The sequence below is a fragment of the Ictalurus punctatus genome, chromosome 9, assembly GCF_001660625.3.
Source record: "Ictalurus punctatus breed USDA103 chromosome 9, Coco_2.0, whole genome shotgun sequence".
Taxonomy (NCBI): domain Eukaryota; kingdom Metazoa; phylum Chordata; class Actinopteri; order Siluriformes; family Ictaluridae; genus Ictalurus; species Ictalurus punctatus.
This window is the reverse complement of record NC_030424.2, coordinates 4,845,423-4,866,821: the sequence shown is the minus strand read 5'-3', so window position 1 is coordinate 4,866,821 and position 21,399 is coordinate 4,845,423. Positions and strand designations below refer to the sequence as shown.

General features: G+C 38.2%; 2 protein-coding genes across 2 annotated transcripts; both read left to right on the top strand.

Annotated features, from left to right (window-relative positions):
- The first annotated feature begins 263 nt into the window (after window positions 1–263).
- Window positions 264–15,162, top strand: rin3 (Ras and Rab interactor 3). The gene is made up of 10 exons (XM_017476703.3): window positions 264–848; window positions 1,504–2,153; window positions 5,518–5,632; window positions 6,633–6,705; window positions 6,791–6,882; window positions 7,014–8,432; window positions 9,090–9,398; window positions 11,328–11,459; window positions 13,191–13,354; window positions 13,564–15,162. The coding sequence occupies exons 2-10, from the start codon at window positions 1,590–1,592 to the stop codon at window positions 13,900–13,902; spliced, it is 3,207 nt and encodes a 1,068-aa protein (XP_017332192.1). The 5' UTR covers window positions 264–848; window positions 1,504–1,589; the 3' UTR covers window positions 13,903–15,162.
- A 5,154-nt stretch (window positions 15,163–20,316) lies between these two features.
- pth2 (parathyroid hormone 2) lies at window positions 20,317–21,389 on the top strand. Its single transcript, XM_017476709.3, has 2 exons — window positions 20,317–20,418; window positions 20,520–21,389. The coding sequence occupies exons 1-2, from the start codon at window positions 20,321–20,323 to the stop codon at window positions 20,875–20,877; spliced, it is 456 nt and encodes a 151-aa protein (XP_017332198.1). The 5' UTR covers window positions 20,317–20,320; the 3' UTR covers window positions 20,878–21,389.
- Window positions 21,390–21,399: the final 10 nt, after the last annotated feature.

The following is a 21,399-nucleotide window of genomic DNA, read 5'->3' as shown; positions in this document are numbered from 1 at the left end:
GACCTAATAAAACGTACTTAATATGTAATTACACAAGGTAGACTACACAAGAATAGCAATATAAGTAAACATCTGCTGGTTTTCTACATATATGAAGCTTATGTAAAGGATTCTTGGAATTTAAAAAAAAAAAAAAAAAAAAACCCATAGCCATGTTAACAACAAAATTGTGTTTGACCCTTCTGGTCAAAAAGCCCTTCCATTTGAACATGCTCAGTCATGAGCAGAAAGGGATGGGCTGGGCTTCAGACCTCGCATTGAGACTTCCCACATGTGCTGCATTCTTTGTGAAACACGTTAGAGTCTCTGGCGCATCTGGAGCAGCTTAGTTTTAAATACACTGGGAAGAAGTTCAATGCTTCCGAATGTTTTTTGTCCTTTCACACGTATATACAAATAAGTCAGGTCTGCTGAACTGTCTAGTGCATCTGAAGATCAAGTTTATTGGCAAGTAGTAAAGTTTAAAAGTTTGTATGTGCATCTTTGAGTCTGTATATGTGTGTGTTAGGGGTTGGCTGACCACTCTGGACAGCCCCTTCCTGAGAACACTGCTGTTCCGAGACAGGAAGTCAAGACCAAAATAAGGACGATAGAGTAAGAGAGAACTTTTTTTTTTCTGAAATTTATCTTCTGCTAGGTGAAGAGAATTATTGCTCTGTTAAATGAAAACAGGCGAATAGAACAGCAAAGGGCGAAGATGGGCGAGTTCAGACCGCATATGTGAGAGGTAAAAGGAAACACGAAGAAGCAAGACCTCCGAGGGGAAGGGGGAAAAAAGGTTGTGGCGTAAAAGACACAATGATGAAGAAAACAGCTGTTAAAACCAAGGACTCCTAAGCATCTAGTGGGTGAGTTACTAAACACAAAAAATTCATAGAAATATACACCTATCAGTGCTCTCTTTTTGTTTTCTGGAGTCTATTAGAGAATCCTTGTCTATCCAAGGTTTAGTTTTGTGTGTGTGTGTTAACATTTCTCTGTATGCATATATATATATATATATATATATATATATATATATATATATATATATATATATATATATATATATATATATAAAGGGATCTGTAAAAGCACAGCGCCAGTGTTTCAACACTATTGACATCATACCCTTGGGAGGCATATTTATGTAGTAGGGAAGGAAAAGGCTTGGCAAGAGAAGGAAAGGGAAAAAAACATTTAGAGAGCAGACTCGGAGTAACATCAACAACTTCATGCTATGCAAAACCACTGAACATAGTCAGACCCTACCAGATTTTCTTCTGTGTTAACATCTCTCTTATGTAATGACACAATGTCACGACTTACATGCACTTCATTTTCACCAGAATATGCAAATACTAATGACTTCTTTTATACAGAAGTGGTATTGCTTCGATAGAGTGCTTTCATTTCTGCTTCTCTGCTCCGTATCATGAATTCCACAACAATGTAGTTGCAGTATAAACTCGTAGCAGACGTGTGGTTTCCATTTGATGATCTTTTGTTTCTCTTTTCTCTCAGGTTGTTCCTCAGATCCCTCTAAATCAGTAAACCAGAGCTCCCTTGTTTCATTTTCAGCCTTTTCTCCTTATTCTTAAATATGTACAATGTTGTCCTCGGCTGCTGCTACATCACCCACTGTCATCCCCAAACCTACAGCCCCATCTTCTGTGCTTTCCGACTGTTCTTCCTCGCCAAAATCTACACCACCACTCCAATTGGTTGACATTTCAGTTACCCCAACTCCACTAAATCCCCAAAAGTCCACCTCCCCTCCGCTGCCTCTCTCGCCTCCTTTCTCAATTCGAAAACCTCAAAGTTCTCTGCCACCTCCTAACTCCAAACCTTCTGTCCCTCCTCAACATAAAGCAAAGGCTCCTAAACCTACATGCCCACCTCTCCCAGCACAGCAGCCATCAGCAATCCCCAAAGCTTCCTCTACAGCCATGCCCAAAGCCCCTCCACGGCCAACCTCTAAACCTCATCAGAGACCCCCACCACCACTTACTTCAAAAACGCCCGTTGTACCATCCCCACCTGTCCAAACTCAGAAATCAGCCCATCCCAGCATTAGCATCTTAGAGAAGCTGATCAAGACATGTCCAGTGTGGCTACAGCTGGGAATGACCAAGGAAAGAGCTACTCATATACTCAGCAAAGAGATGCCTGGGGTAAGCATGTAATTTATATATATATATATATATATATATATATATATATATATATATATGTGTGTGTGTGTGTGTGTGTGTGTGTGTGTGTGTGTGTGTGTATATAGAGTTATGTCAAAAAAGTTTGGCTAGCCGTTGAAGAATCTGCTAAATCTTAATACTGTTAACAATATAAGAGGGATCATTAAAATCCCATGTTGTTTTTTATTTAGTCCTGTCATGAATAAGCTATTTCACATAACAGATATTAACATATACAGTGAGGGAAAAAAGTATTTGATCCCCTGCTGATTTTGTACGTTTGCCCACTGACAAAGAAATGATCAGTCTATAATTTTAATGGTAGATTTATTTGAACAGTGAGAGACAGAATAATAACAAGAAAATCCAGAAAGACGCATGTCAAAAATGTTATAAATTGATTTGCATTTTAATGAGGGAAATAAGTATTTGACCCCTCTGCAAAACATGACTTAGTACTTGGTGGCAAAACCCTTGTTGGCAATCACAGAGGTCAGACGTTTCTTGTAGTTGGCCACCAGGTTTGCACACATCTCAGGAGGGATTTTGTCCCACTCCTCTTTGCAGATCTTCTCCAAATCATTAAGGTTTCGAGGCTGACGTTTGGCAACTCGAACCTTCAGCTCCCTCCACAGATTTTCTATGGGATTAAGGTCTGGAGACTGGCTAGGCCACTCCAGGACCTTAATGTGCTTCTTCTTGAGCCACTCCTTTGTTGCCTTGGCAGTGTGTTTTGGGTCATTGTCATGCTGGAATACCCATCCACGACCCATTTTCAATGCCCTGGCTGAGGGAAGGAGGTTCTCACCCAAGATTTGACGGTACATGGCCCCGTCCATCGTCCCTTTGATGCGGTGAAGTTGTCCTGTCCCCTTAGCAGAAAAACACCCCCAAAGCATAATGTTTCCACCTCCATGTTTGACGGTGGGGATGGTGTTCTTGGGGTCATAGGCAGCATTCCTCCTCCTCCAAACATGGCGAGTTGAGTTGATGCCAAAGAGCTCCATTTTGGTCTCATCTGACCACAACACTTTCACCCAGTTGTCCTCTGAATCATTCAGATGTTCATTGGCAAACTTCAGACGGGCATGTATATGTGCTTTCTTGAGCAGGGGGACCTTGAGGGTGCTGCAGGATTTCCGTCCTTCACGGCGTAGTGTGTTACCAATTGTTTTCTTGGTGACTATGGTCCCAGCTGCCTTGAGATCATTGACAAGATCCTCCCGTGTAGTTCTGGGCTGATTCCTCACTGTTCTCATGATCACTGCAACTCCACGAGGTGAGATCTTGCATGGAGCCCCAGGCCGAGGGAGATTGACAGTTCTTTTGTGTTTCTTCCATTTGCGAATAATTGCACCAACTGTTGTCACCTTCTCATCAAGCTGCTTGGCAATGGTCTTGTAGCCCATTCCAGACTTGTGTAGGTCTACAATCTTGTCCCTGACATCCTTGGAGAGCTCTTTGGTCTTGGCCATGGTGGAGAGTTTGGAATCTGATTGATTGATTGCTTCTGTGGACAGGTGTCTTTTATACAGGTAACAAGCTGAGATTAGGAGCACTCCCTTTAAGAGTGTGCTCCTAATCTCAGCTCGTTACCCGTATAAAAGACACCTGGGAGCCAGAAATCTTTCTGATTGAGAGGGGGTCAAATACTTATTTCCCTCATTAAAATGCAAATCAATTTATAACATTTTTGACATGCATTTTTCTGGATTTTTTTGTTGTTATTCTGTCTCTCACTGTTCAAATAAACCTACCATTAAAATTATAGACTGATCATTTCTTTGTCAGTGGGCAAACGTACAAAATCAGCAGGGGAGCAAATACTTCTTTCCCTCACTGTAGTCCACAAGACAAGATAATAGCTGAATTTATAAAAAATTACCCCGTTCGAAAGTTTACACACGCTTGATTCTTAATACCGTGTGTTGTTACCTGGATGATCCACAACTGTTTTTATGTTTTGTGAGAGTTGTTCATGAGTCTCTTGTTTTTCCTGAGCAGTTAAATTGCCCACTGTTCTTCAGAAAAATCCTCCAGGTGCTGCACTTTGCTTTTCCAGCATCTTCTACATATTTGACCTCTTTTCAACAGTGACTATATGATGTTGAGATCCATCTTTTCACACTGAGGACGACTGAGGGACTCGTGTGTGTGTGTGTGTGTGTGTGTGTGTGTGTGTGTGTGTGTGTGTGTGTGTGTGTGTGTGTATGTATTAGAATTTCAGCATTCATTTACTCATATTTACATATAGATGTGTTAGACAACTTAAAACATGGGACCTTTGGTGGCAGACCACCCAATTTTTAAGTGAACAAAAGTATAGGAACAGATGGTTTTGAAGTAAATGAATATTTACGTAATATTTGGTTGCATATCCTTTGCTTTCAATAACTGTATCAAGCCAGTGACCCACTGACATCACGAAACTGTTGCATTTTTCTTTTGTGTTGCTTTTCCAGGCTTGTACTGCAGCTTCTTTCAATTGTTTTTTTGTCTCCAGAACTATTGTGGCTCATCTCTGTATTTCTCTGCGAATTCCAATCTGGTTTTCTGATTCTTACTGCTCATGAGTGGTTTGCATCTTGTGGTATGACCTCTATATTTCTGCACTTCTGCATTTCTGAAGTCTTCTTTGAATTGTAGATTGTAATACCTTCATCCCTGCCCTGTGATGGTTGTTGTTGATGTTTTGGGGTTTTTCTTTACAGCTCTCACAATATTTCTGTCAGCAATTGCTGCTGTTTTACTTGTCCGACCTGTTCCATGGCTGGTTGTTAGTATACTGTTGGTTTCTTTCTTTTTCAGAACATTCCAAACTATTGTATTGGCTATACCCAATGCTTATGCAATTGCTCTGATAGATTTTCCCTCTTTTCTCAGTTTCAAATTGGCTTGCTTTCTGGTCTTCATGTTAGTTAATCCTTTTTAACAACAAATGCAGTCTTCACAGGTGAAATCTAGGGCTCAAACCAAGAGTAGACATTCAGAGCTATTAATTTTTGAACTAATCAATTTATCAGGGCACACCTGGGCAACAGGAAACATCTATCAGTCACATGTTCCAATATTTTTGATCTCTTGAAAAAAATGGTTGGGTTCAAACAAAAGGTGCCATGTTCTAAGTTGTTTAACACATCTAGATGTAAATATGAGGAAAGGAAAAGTTAAATTCTAATCTATCGTCTCATATCTTTTGATCTCAAACCAAAATGTATAGTGAAAACAATAGAATTGTCCTTGCTGTTCCAATACTTTCAGAGGGGACTTTATGTCTCCTAATCTTACATCCACAATAAATATATCTGCTGGCCTAAATCATGGCTTCACCATGTTTACACAGATCTTTTTAGTGAGGAGGGACCGCGGCCAGTCACTGATGGTGGTGTCAGTTCGTCTTCCAGACCAGCAGGGAGTTCCCCAGATCCTGGACTTGCATGTGAAAGAGGAAAGGGGAAGTGAGTTGACGTGTACTTTTTTCTTTGAGTTCTCTGAAAGCATTTAATGAATTGATATGTCCTTAAGTGTTTATAGAGCTGAAGGTCATAGGATTGAGGAATCACGAAAACATCCATTAAGAGTGTTGGGAAGTGCCCGTAATGGTTGATAACATGACAGCAGTTATAACATTAACCTGACTGGCTGCAACTTTTAACCACTCCCACACTCATATCCGTGACTCATTTCAATTTACATGTTGCTCAGTTTACGAGCGGAACAAAATGCAGTAACAGCGCATACTGCTGAAATGTAAAGTGTAGACTAGCATCAGGCAGACAACCTTTCGAACCTCCCAGGTCTACTGTGCAAACACTGGATCCAGCTGTAAACTGCCATTTTATAATTTGGCCAACTTTTAGTGCTGCCATGTTGTTCACCATATATGGTCATTGGCAAAGATCTACAATTTGATAATTGGAAATAGATGGCACAAAATAAAGTTTGATTTTGACTCGCACACATTTGTTCACAGTAGCCAACAGGGTAGTTTGTGGAGGAGGGGAGATGACCACAGGTTTCCTGTCCTCAGCTCTCAACTTATGTTAACAGTGTCCACTTCCTGAACGCTACCTCTTGTCTATGTGTTTGTGCTGCTGTGGTTGTTTGATGAAGGCAGATCTTTTCATTTATCTTCCCGTCTAGCCATGACAGAAGCTCTGCCCTGTTTTCATCTGCCAATTTCTATAGCTTTATCTAAATATGGTAAATGATTCAAGCCTGTGTGGACGTCAGTATTACATTGATGTATAAACCTGGTTTGTCACTGTATTCATTCGGCAAATGATCTTCAATTTCAGACTAGGTCTTTTTGTATTTTTTGTATGCGTAGATAATACAGTTCTATTGGTAATGTACTGTTGGCCAGTTGTTGTTTAAAATTGTTGAAACAGTGTAGCTGTGGTATGCTCAAGATAAATTCATAACCATAAACAGCTTTGTTTCTCTCTTCTCTTACAGTGCTGTATCTTGAAGGCTCTGTCCTGGTCTTTGACAACATATTTAAACTAGTTGCATTCTACTGTGTTAGTCGGTAAGCTATGCTTACTTATGTCTGAATTGTGGCTCTGAAACTGAGCATGTTTTCAGTACAGTATTTTTTTTTAATCGTTATCCAGGGACATCCTTCCCTTTACCCTGAAATTACCTCAGGCCATCATCCAGGCAATTAAATATGAAGACATGGAGGTGATCTCCACACTAGGAGTAGGTAATACAAAGTATATGAGCCAGAGTCTCCAGATTTTCAAACACTAATTTCATTTTATCACACTTTAATTATTATTGTGTCCATGTCCGAGTTACTCTGCTATTCTAACATGTACTGAACTTTGCTGATAGAATTCTGGGGCTCAGAGCTGAATAGTCACATTCGGGAAGATTTGAGTAAATCTGCAGACCGCAGTGTCTCCGGAGAGATTAAGCTTTCCTCTGTAAATGACCATCTTTGGTACATTAACCCCATCTTCATTGAGGAATACTATAACAGTCTGCCTCCTAACTCTCCTCCACCTATCCTGAGGTCCCAAAGCCTCAACATGCCTGTTCAGGCTCTGCCAAAATTCAAGAGGCCCCCACCACTACCTCCACGCCCACTTACAATTTTTGAAGATGCATTGACACAAGTGTCAACCAAGGTGGCCAGAGAGAAGTTTACGTCAGAGGATTCTTCACTTCTCTTGCTCAGTTCTCCTCCGCCTGTGGTGCAAAAAGAGGAAGGAAGTCAATGTGGGTATAAAAAGGCTGAGGGAACTCTATTACCCAGCACTGAGGCAGAAACGTGGTACAAACAAGATGCGGCACAACCACCTCTAAGTGAAGCAACAAAACAGGGTAGCGGTGCCTTTTCACAAAAGAATCCCCCAGTCCCAGTTCGACGCCGGATATCAGAAGGCCAACTTTCAGGAGAAGAAGTCCAGCCGGAACCTTTAAAGGAAATTGTCTGTACATCTGTAGCAGCAGAGACCAATGAGGATCCTAGTGCTGCTTTGTCTCTCATTTGCCTTGATGACAGTAGCATTGACCAATGGGTGAGTGGACAGTCGGGACAGTCTAAAACACCACAAGAGGAAGATCTGGGCGATCAGTCAAAAATTTCAAATGGAGATTCCACTGTGAATATGCTTCCAGCAATCGACATGAAGAAGCCTGGTGCTCCAGTGCCACCTCCTAGGAGAAAACGTCCGTCTCAGAATGCGATCATAATTACCCAAGACGCCAGTAATACCACTGAAGGTGTCACCCAAGAGCTCAGCCACATCACTCCGCAGCCCACTCCAATACTCCAGAACCTTTGTGTCAGTGCAGAGCACCAAAAAGCTCCAAATGTGTCATTATTTGCCCCTGAAGGAGGTGCTCCCCAGCCGGATCATGACTCCTACTCCACAAGCAGCACAGAGGAAGAGGCAGAGCCTACCCCGATGGGTGCCTTGGTGAAGAGGTCACCCACTGTTATGCTAGATCGTGCTAAGCAGCGGCTCTCCATGGTGAACTTCTCCACCGTCTTCACAAACTTCATGAGTACTGACCGCAAGCTTCAGAAACGGATTGTGGAGCTTGCTAGAGATGGGAACACATACTTTGGTAACCTGGTACAGGACTACCGGGCCTTTACTCTGGACACTATGAAGAGGCATTCATCCAGTACAGAGATGCTCCAAGAGATCAGACAAATGATGACACAGCTCAAAAGCTATCTGATCCAAAGCACAGAGCTGCAGAATCTGCAGGAGCTAGCTACTTATTCTGAGGAGAAACTGGGTAATTTACCTATATACTGTACTTCCATGGCAGGATGCATTTATCAAGTGATCTAAGATAATTGCCATCCAATCAGTATAATTATATGTACAGGTGCATCTCAAAAAATTTGAATATTGTGCAAAAGGTCTTTTTTTTTTTCTGTAATTTAATTCAAAAAGTAGAACTTTCATATATTCTAGATTCATTACATAATGAATGAGTTTGAAATATTTCAAACCTTTTTTGGTTTTAATCTTGATGATTGGTTTTAATCTGGATGATTTAATCATCCAGATTAAAGCAAAAAAGTTCCCCTTTTTGAATTAAATTACAGAAAAAAATGAACTTTTCTACGAATTCAAATTTTCAAAAATATTCACATTTTTTGAGACGCACCTATATTTGGAGATGAAAAGGTTTTTAATGAACCTCTAAGTATGATACATTTCTTCTTAATAGTGAAAGCGATGCTCTTAATCTGCTTAGCTTTGTGTGTTTTCTTTTAATGTTATTTATTATAATCATCAATCTTAATTATTCAAGTATCAAAAACACAGTTATACACAAAAACAGCAGAAGAAAAGTTTATACTATATATTATATGATGTTTGCGCTGGTAGTGGTTTACATTTGTTATGGCTGTTTAAGTAAATATATATCTCTCCTTCTTTTCAGAGATAATCATTGAGGCATCACTTTATAAGAGTGTTCTGAAGCCCTTACGAGAGGCAATATATAATGGTCTGAGGGACATCCACTCCCGTGCAGGCACTCTGAAGAAGCTCAAGGAAAATCAGCAGATACTGCTGGGCACCACCACCACTGATTTGGGTGTGACCACCTGTGTTCCTGACTCACCTGTCATGGAAAAAATCCAGGGGAAGTTGGGAAACTTGCATCAGGAATACTCACCTCAGAAGAAAATCGACCTGCTCCTCAAGACATGCAAGATCATATATGAGTCCATGTCTGTGGGCTGCCCAGGTCAGACAACAAATTAAAGAAATTGTGTTCTTTACTGTGAATAAATTGGCATGACTAAAGCACAATTCAAACTGAACTAGTTTCACATGGGAATGTGCAACCCCATTCACGTTACACATCAGAATGGGGGGGAAATGTGATCTCAGTCACTTGGTTTGAGTATTTAATAGACTGCTTATTTTCTTATTTGGGATTTTCACTCACAGAAATGTAGCCTTAGATTCCTGTTCTTGGCTGACAGGAGTGGAACCAAATGTAGTCTTCGGCTGTTGTAGCTTTGACATTCTGTGATGCTTTTCAGCTCACTGTGGTTGCAAAGAGTGATTATGTGAGTTACTGTAGCCTTCCTGTCAGCTTGAACAGGTCTGGCCATCCTCTTCTGACCTCTCTCACAGAACTGCTGCTCACTGCATGTTTTCTTGTTTGTTTTTTTTTGCATTATTGTGTAAACTGTAGAGACTGTTCTGTGTTAAAATGCCAGGAGATCAGCAGTTTCTGAAATGCTCAAACCAGCCCATCTGGTACTGAAATCAAATTTCCCCATTCTGATGTTTGATGTGAACATTACCTAAAGCTTTTCATCAGTCATCAGTGTATGCATCATGTTATGCATTGTGCTGCTGACACATGATTGGCTGATTTGGATAATCGCACCAATGTGAATGTGTGTGAATGTGTCCCTGATAAAGTGGTTAGTGAGTCTTTGTTTAAAAATCTAATCCCATCCAAATAATACTCAATTGATTCATTTTGATCTCAGACAGTCTGAGTGTTTGATACTATTCATCCAACTATTATGAAAGACTAGCAAGTATAATGGTAGGTAGACCTACATGAGTAATGGTATTCCCCTTAGCATGCTGAAATAGATTTTCTGTTTTCTTCGTGTCTAGGAACGAGCAGTATGTCATACAGCAGGCAGCCTATGTTCTTAATTTCCTCCATGCTTTAAACAGAAACCATTTTTGGTTTGGAAGGAGAATAAGTCCCATGCTGTTTACACACGCAATCTTAGAAGAGAGTTTCTTTTTTTTTTTTCTTGTTCTGGAGAGAACAGAAGGATTTTCTGAGCTGCTGACTCTCTGCTCCACCCTTTCCTTCTTACGCCAAGATTAGTTCCAATACCACAGATGTTCTCATTACCCGTATCTAATTCAGGAAGTATAGCAGTTGCAAAACACAGGCTATAGTTTATTTGAGGGGCGTGAGAAGTAGATTAGATTCTGTTTATTATTTTCTGTGGCTTGTCCCAAGGCAGTTTGACTATAATCATATGTTAAATATCGTAACTACAGTTTATACTTTGAGATGTCTTATCTATAAAGGATATGTAAAATTACAGTACTGTGTAAATGTTTGAGGCACAATATTTTTTTAGTACAAACTTTGTTATAGATTTTTTATTTTATGACTTCTACATTATCGAGTCAGTACAAAAGACATTTTAGATTCCCAAGCATTAGTTTTCTAGCACAAAAGTAAAATGTTACAGAAAAATGTTTGTGTCATCAAAGAAAGAAGCATATTACGTAAGAGACACTTTTCAGCTAAAAAAAAAAACACAATGAAGGCTGCTGGGTTTTGCTGGAAAAATAAGAAGTGAGTGCGACAGTCAAAGTCTCCAGAAGAACGGTGGCTGGTTCTGCAAGATGCTCAATAAGGCTTACAGCTCATTTCCTTATGAAACTTCACAAATTGTACCAGAGACTACGCTTTTTATTTTTATTTATTTGTCACACCAAATATTGACTTTGTTTCATTTACTACTCTTTACTGCTCTTTACGGGTTTTTTTTTTTTTAAATGTAGAAACGTTTAATTTTATTATTTTGAAGGCATCTTTGCTCTATAGCATTTCTTTGCATCTGCCTAAAACTTTTGCACAGTACTGTTTATGTTGGGCTTTACATATGAAAGCATTTCTACATAGGAAAGCCTCATGGTGCAGATGACTTCCTGCCTGTACTGATGTACGTACTGGCTCGTTGCAACATGTCTGCACTGCTGCTTGATGTGGAGTATATGATGGAACTGATGGACCCTGCACTACAGCTTGGAGAAGGTGAATACATAAATACACACTGAAGCTATAGTGCCTTAATTACAGGAAATCCCACAGAACATATAAAAAATAATATTAAACAGCCATCTCCAGAATTATTATTATTATTATTATTATTATTATTATTATTATTATTATTATACTTCATGAAAGTGAGCAAAAGCAATAACAGATGTAATCAGTGATACCATTTTAAACATAAAAATATTTTCCTAAAGCTGATGGATGTAAGATTTTGGTAGAAAAGTGGCTACTTTCATTTCATAACATGGGTTGTGCTGCAACATGTGGATTAATCTCACTCCTGCCAGCACCATGTAATACACATTCAAGGAGAATTCAAGGTTGTTTTCCAGTATGCCTAAAGTAAGGACCACAGTACTGTATGACATGCTATATAGTATTGTAGTACACGGTTTGGAGTAACGGCTCTACTTAAACTTTTTCCTTACTTTGAATAAATAAATAATCTGCTACCAACCACTGGTGGCTGCCCAGTTAGCTAGCCAATGCTGTTCTTAACTCAGCTAGGAAATGAGAAGTCTGCACTGGGCATTACCTCATTTTCTGTAGGTTTATCTACAAAGTGAGAAGAGGGAAATATGTTTATCTTTTTTTAGCAACAATCTTATCTAGCTAACTGTGATAAGTGATGCATATTTACCTCCTCAAAACTGTCAAGTCAGTTTTACACTGTACATTTAATAAGCTGATATGTCTGTATGTTGATTGATCTAAAGCAAATGCTAACTTATACAGCATGACTTATTTAAAAGTAAAAAAGTGCTACTTTGTTTACTGTTGATCCTGTGAACAGCCCTGTTGATTTAATGTCTCCTTGCTGTACTTGGGGTTGCAGCAATGGTCCTGAATTTCTGAGTAGGAATTCTGAGTAGAGAGGGCATATTATCTTTGGGGTTGTCTCCCCCCCCACTTTGCAACTGGGTAAAAAGGTATAAACCAGTTCTCACAGTTGTTCTTTTGCTTCCCACCAAATTACAGAAAGTATAAATGTTCAACAGAAAAGAAAAAAAAATGAAAAACACCATCACTCCTAAATCTATTTTACTTCTTAACTATATTGATTCTCTCACAGTCATTATTTTACTCTTTCTCTCCCTGATTCATCTGTCTGCTACTGTGGAGTCAGACTTTTGAGATGGCGTATGATGTATGCATACAAATTTCGTACCCAACACCCTTGACACAACACTGTTAAAATTATTTCATGATTGTCAGGGTGAATCACGGCAGATCAAGAACATCGTATTATACATATTTCATTGTCCTCTGACTCAATAACCATTTTTTAAATTTATTTATAACAATCTGTTATAATAACACTGTAGCATTAACTAACTTTAATACATGACATCAGATGTAATTTTAATGATGCTTGTTGAAGTTCAGGCATAGCATTTTGTGGGTTGCTCTGAGATAGGGTTTCTTTTGTGAAACCCCTTCAAATAGTTTGTTGTAACGATGGTTTGATCTCAAAAATCAGCAAAATTTTGCAAGTCTGAAACTGATCTTTGGGCTCTCTGCATTTCTCACCATCCTCATCACTGGTGAAGTAACTACACTGACCACATTTTATTTGAGCCTGATACCTACACCGAGGGAGTGTTCAAATAAACTTTGCTCAGTAGGTATTTCTATCTTGTCACAGTGTAACGGTTATTGCTACTGCACTGTAGTATTGATTCAGTGATGTATTATTTGTATTCCTAGGCTCATACTATCTCACCACCACATATGGAGCTCTGGAGCATATCAAAAACTATGATAAGCAGGCAGCTTCCAGGCAGCTGAGTTTGGAAATCCAGGATTCTATTCATCGGTGGGAGCGTCGCCGCACTCTTAATAAGGCACGTGCCTCACACTCATCCATACAGGTATGGTGCACAGACACTTTCTGCCAAGACGCTATAAATATTTAGGTGTATTTAAGCTTATATATACTATAACTATGAATAAATGCATTATTTGCCAACTCATAAATTGTCATTAATCCAAATATAAGTTTTCCTGTGGAGGTTTTCTAAGAATGCTGGGAAAATTCCATAAATCAATGTCAGTCATAATAAATTTTTTATTATTGCAGGATTTCATCACTGTCTCTTTCTTGGAGGCATGTTCTAACACAAAGACTTTGGGTGTAGATCCCAATACCACTGCTCGGGACCTGAGTGCTCAGTGTGCAGAGAAGTTTGAAGTGCTGGATCCTGACTCCTACTGTCTGAGTGTGCTAGTGGATGGCCACTACCGACCCCTGACTCCCGATGAGTTACCACTCGCTATCAAATCCAGCCTGCACCACAGTGAGCCACGCAAGGAATATTACTTTGTGTACCAACATGGACGCTGGCCAACAGAGGAAACTGACAAGCAAATACCGCATACCCCTGAATCAACACCTGCCCAGGAGGAGAGTTTGATCTGAAGGAATTACAAAAAGCCAATAAGCCTCATAGATTAGTGCGTCACACAATCTGTGAGCTCCTATTACAGAAAATAAAACAACCTGCAATAAACATCACCAGATTAACAGAATGACATTAATGAACTGGTACTTTACTGTACTTCCATCCTGGTACCAAGTCTACTCCAAAATTGCACTTTGACCTACGGCAAGAATGTAAGGTGTTGAATGGTCTGCACTTATATAGCGCTTTTATCCAAAGCGCTTTACACTGTGTCTCATTCACCCATTAATGGTAGCAGAGCTACCATGCAAGGCGCTAACTTGCCATCAGGAGCAACTTGGGGTTCAGTCTTGCCCAAGGACAGTTTGGTATGTGTAGTGATGTGGGCCGGGACTCGAACCCCCAACCCTACGATTAGTGGACAACCCGCTTTACCACCTCAACCACAGTCACCCATATGGATGCATAATTCTTTTGCTTAAAAATAACCCATAATGTCGATGAGTACAACAGACAGCCTGTTGCCTGTACTCTACAGCAAAACCCCTGAAGCAATTATCACCTGATTTTGACTTCATAAGGAGTCTTTAAGAGTGACTTCTGTTTGATTAAATTGTCATTAGCTTCTCCTACACACAGCTGAGCTGTCTTCCTAGAACACACACACACACACACACTCACACACACACACACACTCACACACACACACACACAAAACAGTTTGGCATTGGTTTGATTAATTGATCCAATAAACTGTTTCACCGTGACGTCTTTTACTATAACATATACTGACATTACCTCACCAGAGTGAGGTAAGGGTTAAGGTTTTAAGACATTACAAAAGTATCTTTTTCAGAAATCGATGTATATTGTTACAAATATTTCTTTTTCATTGAAGTACCACTTAAACTTGAGCTCATGTTTAGATTATAGCTGACAAACAAGAGGTCATGTCTTTTTCATCTTTATTTTGTGTATTCTGTTATTTGCATGATAACTTTACCTGGGACATAAATTTTGCTATTGCTACTTTGTATTGGTTACCCCTCCTATAATGTTTCCTCTTGAATTCAGATGTTCTGGATGATATTTCTAGTTACACAAACAGTAAGCACATGAATAATGTTTGTATGTCTGATACAAATTACTTAAACATTTGTATATATGACTCAGGGGTGATTACATGATGCATTACAATTAAATATATAACAACAAAAAAAAAATTTTTTTAATTTTTTTTTTACAAATCTGTATACAATTAAAGTATCCTTTCTTGACGTGCTGTTGACCTTTTGTGTTTAGTTGCTAAACTTAAATGAAAAGTGGTAAAGACACAGTACTATTCATTTACAGTCTATTTGTAGTACCATGTTTTTGCACATGGTTATGCATGCAATAAGTGGATTATTATTTTTTTTTAAATTATTATTTATTTATTTTTCTTCCTGAATGTCTGTAGCTTGAATAAGCAGATTCACTGATGTTTCTTCTTGGTACATAATATTCTATATCTAACTGAATATACAATTCCATACAATATTCTTCTCAATTTTTTTTTCCTTTTTCAAAAACCTCTGTAGAGTGATCTAAAATCACAGGAGCAACATTAAGAAATTAACATTAAGTGGTTTAACGTAAGGATTAAACCACTATGTTGCAGTTCTACTCACTGGTCCCTAGCATACACTCTAAAAAAAAAACACTGGGTTAACCAAATTTGGTTATTTTTAGCCCAACTGCTAGGTAAATAAAGTATAGAACACAAACGCTGGGTTAATTTTATTTCATAAATGGGTTAATATTTTCAGGGTTATTTTTACCCTTTGAAAATGTCAAATATACTACATTATAAACAAATGTCAACATGGTATCTCCTTTAATTATATACAAGGTGTTCAGAAATGTATTGCTAGAGCTGTTAAAGTGGTGCTTATATATAGACTTTGAAGTAAATTACTCAAATAAGTCATATTTAAGACAAAAGGGTCAGATTTTGGTCAAAGGAGACATTTAAAACATCCAAAAAACTGAGTAATCAACTTGCGATCCAGTGGTTATTACAAACAAGTAAGCCAAAGCTAATGAAAATAGCGGTGCATTTAATGCCATGTAAACTGGACTGTTATTGCACATTTTTGCTTTTTCTAGTGTACAGTAATGGTTTTATGGATAAATATATTGATACGAACCTTCACTCAATCACGTGTTAATTTTTAACACGCCTGCGTGTCTCGTTAAGGACAGCACATTTTGGCTTGCTTGTAACACAGTGTATTAAACATTTCCACACGAAGCAGTTTAAAAAATAACACAAAAATAATGTTTATACTTTTTTTTTATACTGTTTTTGTTTATACTGAAACGCAATTTGTTTGTATGCTAAAACTCCAGGTGATGTTAATTATCACTCTCTGAGTTATTGTTTTCCAATTAATACATTTTCAAGGGCTCCTTGATTAAATATCACACACTTGGCCAGGCATTTTCAGCAGCATTAACGCTAAATAGTGATGAACGCTAACTTACCTGCTATCATTGAATCAAAAACCGATACCTCCAACTGAGGTGAATTCAGACAGACTATGCTGAGTTAATTTGACCCAAGGAGTTGGGCTGATGCGTTGGGGTGGTGGAGGGGTGCATTGATTCAGCTGTCAGTGAAAATGCCCTAGCCATTAACCCAACGGTTGGGTTACACAAAACTACCCAAAAAACTACCCAAGACTGAGGAAAATAACCCAATTAAATGACCCAAAAGGCTCGACCCAGTGTTTGGGTAGAAAAAATAACCCAGAATTTTTTTTTAGAGTGTACCAAAAGTTAAGTTTCAAGGAAATCAGCTCCTGTTGCAAATTTGGTTTACATGCTTACCAAATTGCTTCAATTACACAGTATACACACACACTTAAAGACATTTCAGGTGGTTAACGTTCACCTGCTGCCTTAAAAATGTGAGTAAACTCAACTTGAAGATATCCCATGTTTCAACTCAAAAGGTTACGTTTTACAAGTCAAGACAATAGATTACTCTAAGTGTCATTTTGGAAAACTTATAAACTTGAGTTCAGTATCTAAAACTTGTCATGACTATTGGTGTTCAAGAGAAGTAACAAGTTGAGTTCCTTATAATGAGTTCCTTATAAGACTAGAAAAAGTAAGGCATAGTTAGCAATGCGTTATAATTTTAAAGCTTTTAAGGAAGAACAGTAAATGGTCATTCAAAAAGAAAGCTTTGTATTGCTGGCACAGTGTGTGTTAAGAGAGAATATTTTTTTCTTATTATGAAAATAAGATATCTTAATAGGATTTCTGAAAAGCAGATTTACCAGAAGGCAAAGTAATGACTCCCAGACTGATATCTTTTTAAGCTCTTTGGAATTCTCTGCGACAAAGAAGGCATATAAGCTCATAGTGTATGTGCTTACTTCTAAAGTAAATAAAATGGTAAACAAATGTAAGAAAGAGAAACCTGTACATTTCCTGTCACTGATAAAGGTGATGTTTTCAATACATGTATTAGACTAAAGCAGGGGTTGTCAGCAGGCGTAAAAATACTGAAAGATTACTGTTGCTGAGCTGATAAATGTGTGGAAAAATCTTTCTGTGCAGATCCTCTGCTGCATTTTATCCAATCTTATGCATTTATTTATTTCGCTTAAGGCAGCTCATCGGACCAGAGACTAGCTACAGACATTAGGTCAAAAAGAGAAAAGGGGGATTTTCATTTAATTTACCCTCACTTATCTGATTAGCAAAATGAGCTTTTCTCTGAGATGTGTTTTCCCCGTTTGTAAATTTAAAAAACATGTTTCATCTGTTCATAGTCCATGACAATAGTCAAAAGGAGTAACATGTAGTGTCACTACACGTTAAAATTAAGCGTTAAAAGGTAACTGTTGTTCCTACTCAGTTATGTCAGTTGCTTATCCGGACCTATCTAAGCAGGGAATTTGATTTAACTGGACCTTAGCAGAATTTTAGTTGAATGCTGGTTTAAAGGGTGAAATTGGTCTATGGTCTAAGAAGTTCAAATTAGTATATCTAATTGGGGGAAAAAGACACCAAACTGATTGTTGGACTGAAATTATAACCTTCCTATAACAGTAACGCCAAGCATTAATCTAACAGGGAAGTTGCAACCTTAAAACAAATTGAAAACGTTCTGAAAAAAGTCAAAGAATAATACTAAAAATGTTCATGGTAATCATGACAATATGAGGATTCATGGTCAGAAATTGAGAAATGACCGCACCGTGAGAAAAGCGGATGGATGGACAAAAATAGAAGTAACAGTCGTTGCGTGCATAGAAATGTGTATGACTAATGGCTGTATATGAGTATCACTATTACGGCATTAAACATCCTGATAGATCACAGCAAAGGCCTGCTCTCGAGCACAAATCCTTTTTGCAACCGGTGGCCATATGTGTCATAGCCTCATCTGTGTCACAGCCCCTTTTCTTCCCTTGTTCTGTCCATTGCTTCATCTTGAGACTGGAGCATGTCACTGCTGCCTCGCTCAATAATGAGTGTTAGGTTCCGCTTGTCTGATTCTTATGCACTTCATCGCTGCCCATTATTTTAAATGAGGGCTGAATGAAGTTAACCCACACTAACGAGGACTCTCAGGACCCTACCTGAACGAGTGTGTTAGTCTTAAGGAACAATGTGCTGCTTTTAACAAAAGAACAATGACCGTGTCTTCGGTTAGACTTCTGCTCCTAACGCTGACATTTAATCAGCAACATTTTAACACGCGGCATTAGCAACAGCAGCATCAGGTCCTACTAAAGAGAGAAGTTTTATCATCAAAAAAATGAATTTGTGCAGATTTAAGTTAAAACAATAAGCTGATACATTTTTGTTTCAGTTTTTCTGAGCCTTTTATATTAAATTCACCCATTAATTGTCTGTACATTTGAGCCATTATTATCTTCATATTTCTGTCAGTGCCATAACGGGCCTATCAAATTTAATGAGACTAGCATCACTCATGGCCTAGAATCCAAATATGTGCGTAGGCTGCCTGAAGACAACAAAGACAAACAAAAATTGGATTCTGGACGCTTGTTACACATTTCCTATTCCATCACATATAATCTTACATTATGACCAATCAAAGGTCAACGGGCAAAGGTGTCCACATAGCACCAGCAAGAAGATCCATCTAGATGGATGTTTCAGCAAGATGGACGATCAGCCGATGTCCATCATTAAGCACAATGACGGTAAAACGGGTTCCATCTTTCCTCTGATATTCCTCTCTATTTTAAGTCTGTGGCTGAAAAGGACATTTAGGGGCGGGTGACACGTCTTTTCATCGTTTGTTCATCTCTATACACTTTCTGACATAGTACGGCTATATATATAAGCCTGTACAGGTCATCTTTGGCACATTTATTCCAGCACTTGTGGCAAAAGCATGCTACAGCTTTTCCTGCACCCACACCTCAGGTTAAACTAGCTCTCAAACCCCTAGCTTTGCTGATTCAATAAAAATAATATTTTCTGTAGTTATCACCTGAACAATTTTTCGAAAAGAAGAAGGCAACGCAAAGGCAGTTGGGGGGAAACGTGTGCCTACTCATGTATTACTTTTAAGAACTGTACACCTATTTGGACGCCATCAAACAAAGCATTGTTTTCCACTTCAAGACAACCATCTGACGACGGCGCAGCAGAGAGTCTCTAACAACCTACAACAGAAGGTGAGAAAGATATCTCTGTATGCATCAGATATAAATGTTTTTAAATGTGGACTAAAAAAGGTCAGAAATTTTATGAAAGGCAAAAGTCATTTTATTCCCCAATGAAAGAAGAACTATTTGACTCATGACTGATGTAATTCTGTGATATGATTGGTTCTCAATCACATTGCAATAAGTACTTATCTAGATTTGAAATCAAAGGTAATTTAACTTAATTGTTTGTGTTTATAATATACCAAGGCAACTATGCATCTATTTATATGTTAATAAAATTTGGGTTTGTAAGAGACATTTAAATATTAACATAGTTGACAAAATTCTACAAAAAATAAACAACAACAAAAAAAAACCCCAACTTGGATTAACCACCTCTATTCCTGGAGATATACCTTCCTACATAATTCCAGTCCTAAACAGGAGCTCATCCAGCTGATCAAGATGAGAGATTATCTCAAGCAGGAATACAGAATTAGGGGTGTTGTAAAGGTCTTTTGTAGCATTATATATATATATATATATATATATATATATATATATATATATATATATATATATATATATATGCAGGAACATCTGTGTAGGTGATCACTGGATTATCTTCTGATACAACAGAATATAGTACATTTGTTTTTTAAATTTTCATATCTTGACTGATAAGTGTCATTTCTGAAACGAGGAATTCTAGGCAGCACTAATATCTGCAGATTTTCTTTTACATGTCCTGCAGATGATGTCTCTAGCTCTAACTCCACGCCCTGCGCTTTTACTCATTGTCCTGATGCATATGAGCCTGAATACTTCTGCTTTCCCCCAACCCTTCCAGAGGTATATTCTTAGACTTTTCGACTATAGCTTATGCCCATAAGACCAAAACAAGAAATATAAAAGCATAAACTTTTTTTTTTTTTTTTTTTTTTATACCACAGAATATCCCCTTCAGATGGCCAGGATTCTATACAGGAGCAATGGAAGGTCCTCTACCCTTCCATCTCACTCCGTGACTGGAGTGTCCAAATGTTGTCCAGCCCAGACTTCGGTGGTGCAGACCCCAGAACGGAGCAGCTGCCTGTGGAAGAGTGGATCCCCCTTAGCCAATCACAGATGGAGGAGAAACTGATGAAGGGATGGCCAGGAGACTGGCAGCAGCGGGTGGGCAACCAAGAAAAGCGAAACATTGTGGTGGCAGATGATGCAGCATTCAGAGAGAAGAGTAAGCTTCTCACAGCCATGGAGAGACAAAAATGGTTAAACTCGTACATGCAGAAACTGCTGGTAGTTAACTGAAAATAGATGGCTTGTTTCTAAAGGAAAAATTATATCATTACTAAAAAAAAAAATGTTAAATAGGTCACAAAGCAGGAAGTATGCTTGTTCACTGTAAAATGTCTGTTCATCAATGTAAAGAAGCCAGTCAGTATTTAGTCTAATGAAAAGCACCTATACGTATATTATGAAGTAGGCTGTTATGTAGTAGGCTGTTTGTTTATTGCTGTTAGATTTCAGTTATAAATGAAATTGCAAAAACAGTTGCTCATTTATTTGATTGGAATTCCATAGAATCGTATTTTATTTTAACCACAAAAAAATGTAACACATAGCATTATTTGAAATATCTGTTTGTCATTTGACCATCAGGACCACCAAAAATATATGTCTACAATAAAAGTGTATTCTAATTTCCTCCTTAAAAATACCAGAAGTGAGTCTTTTCATTTTTAATTAAGACTTTTTTTTTAAAGAGCATTTTTAATCAAATCCAATAGAATATTATAATATGTATCCTATATATATATATATACATAAAAA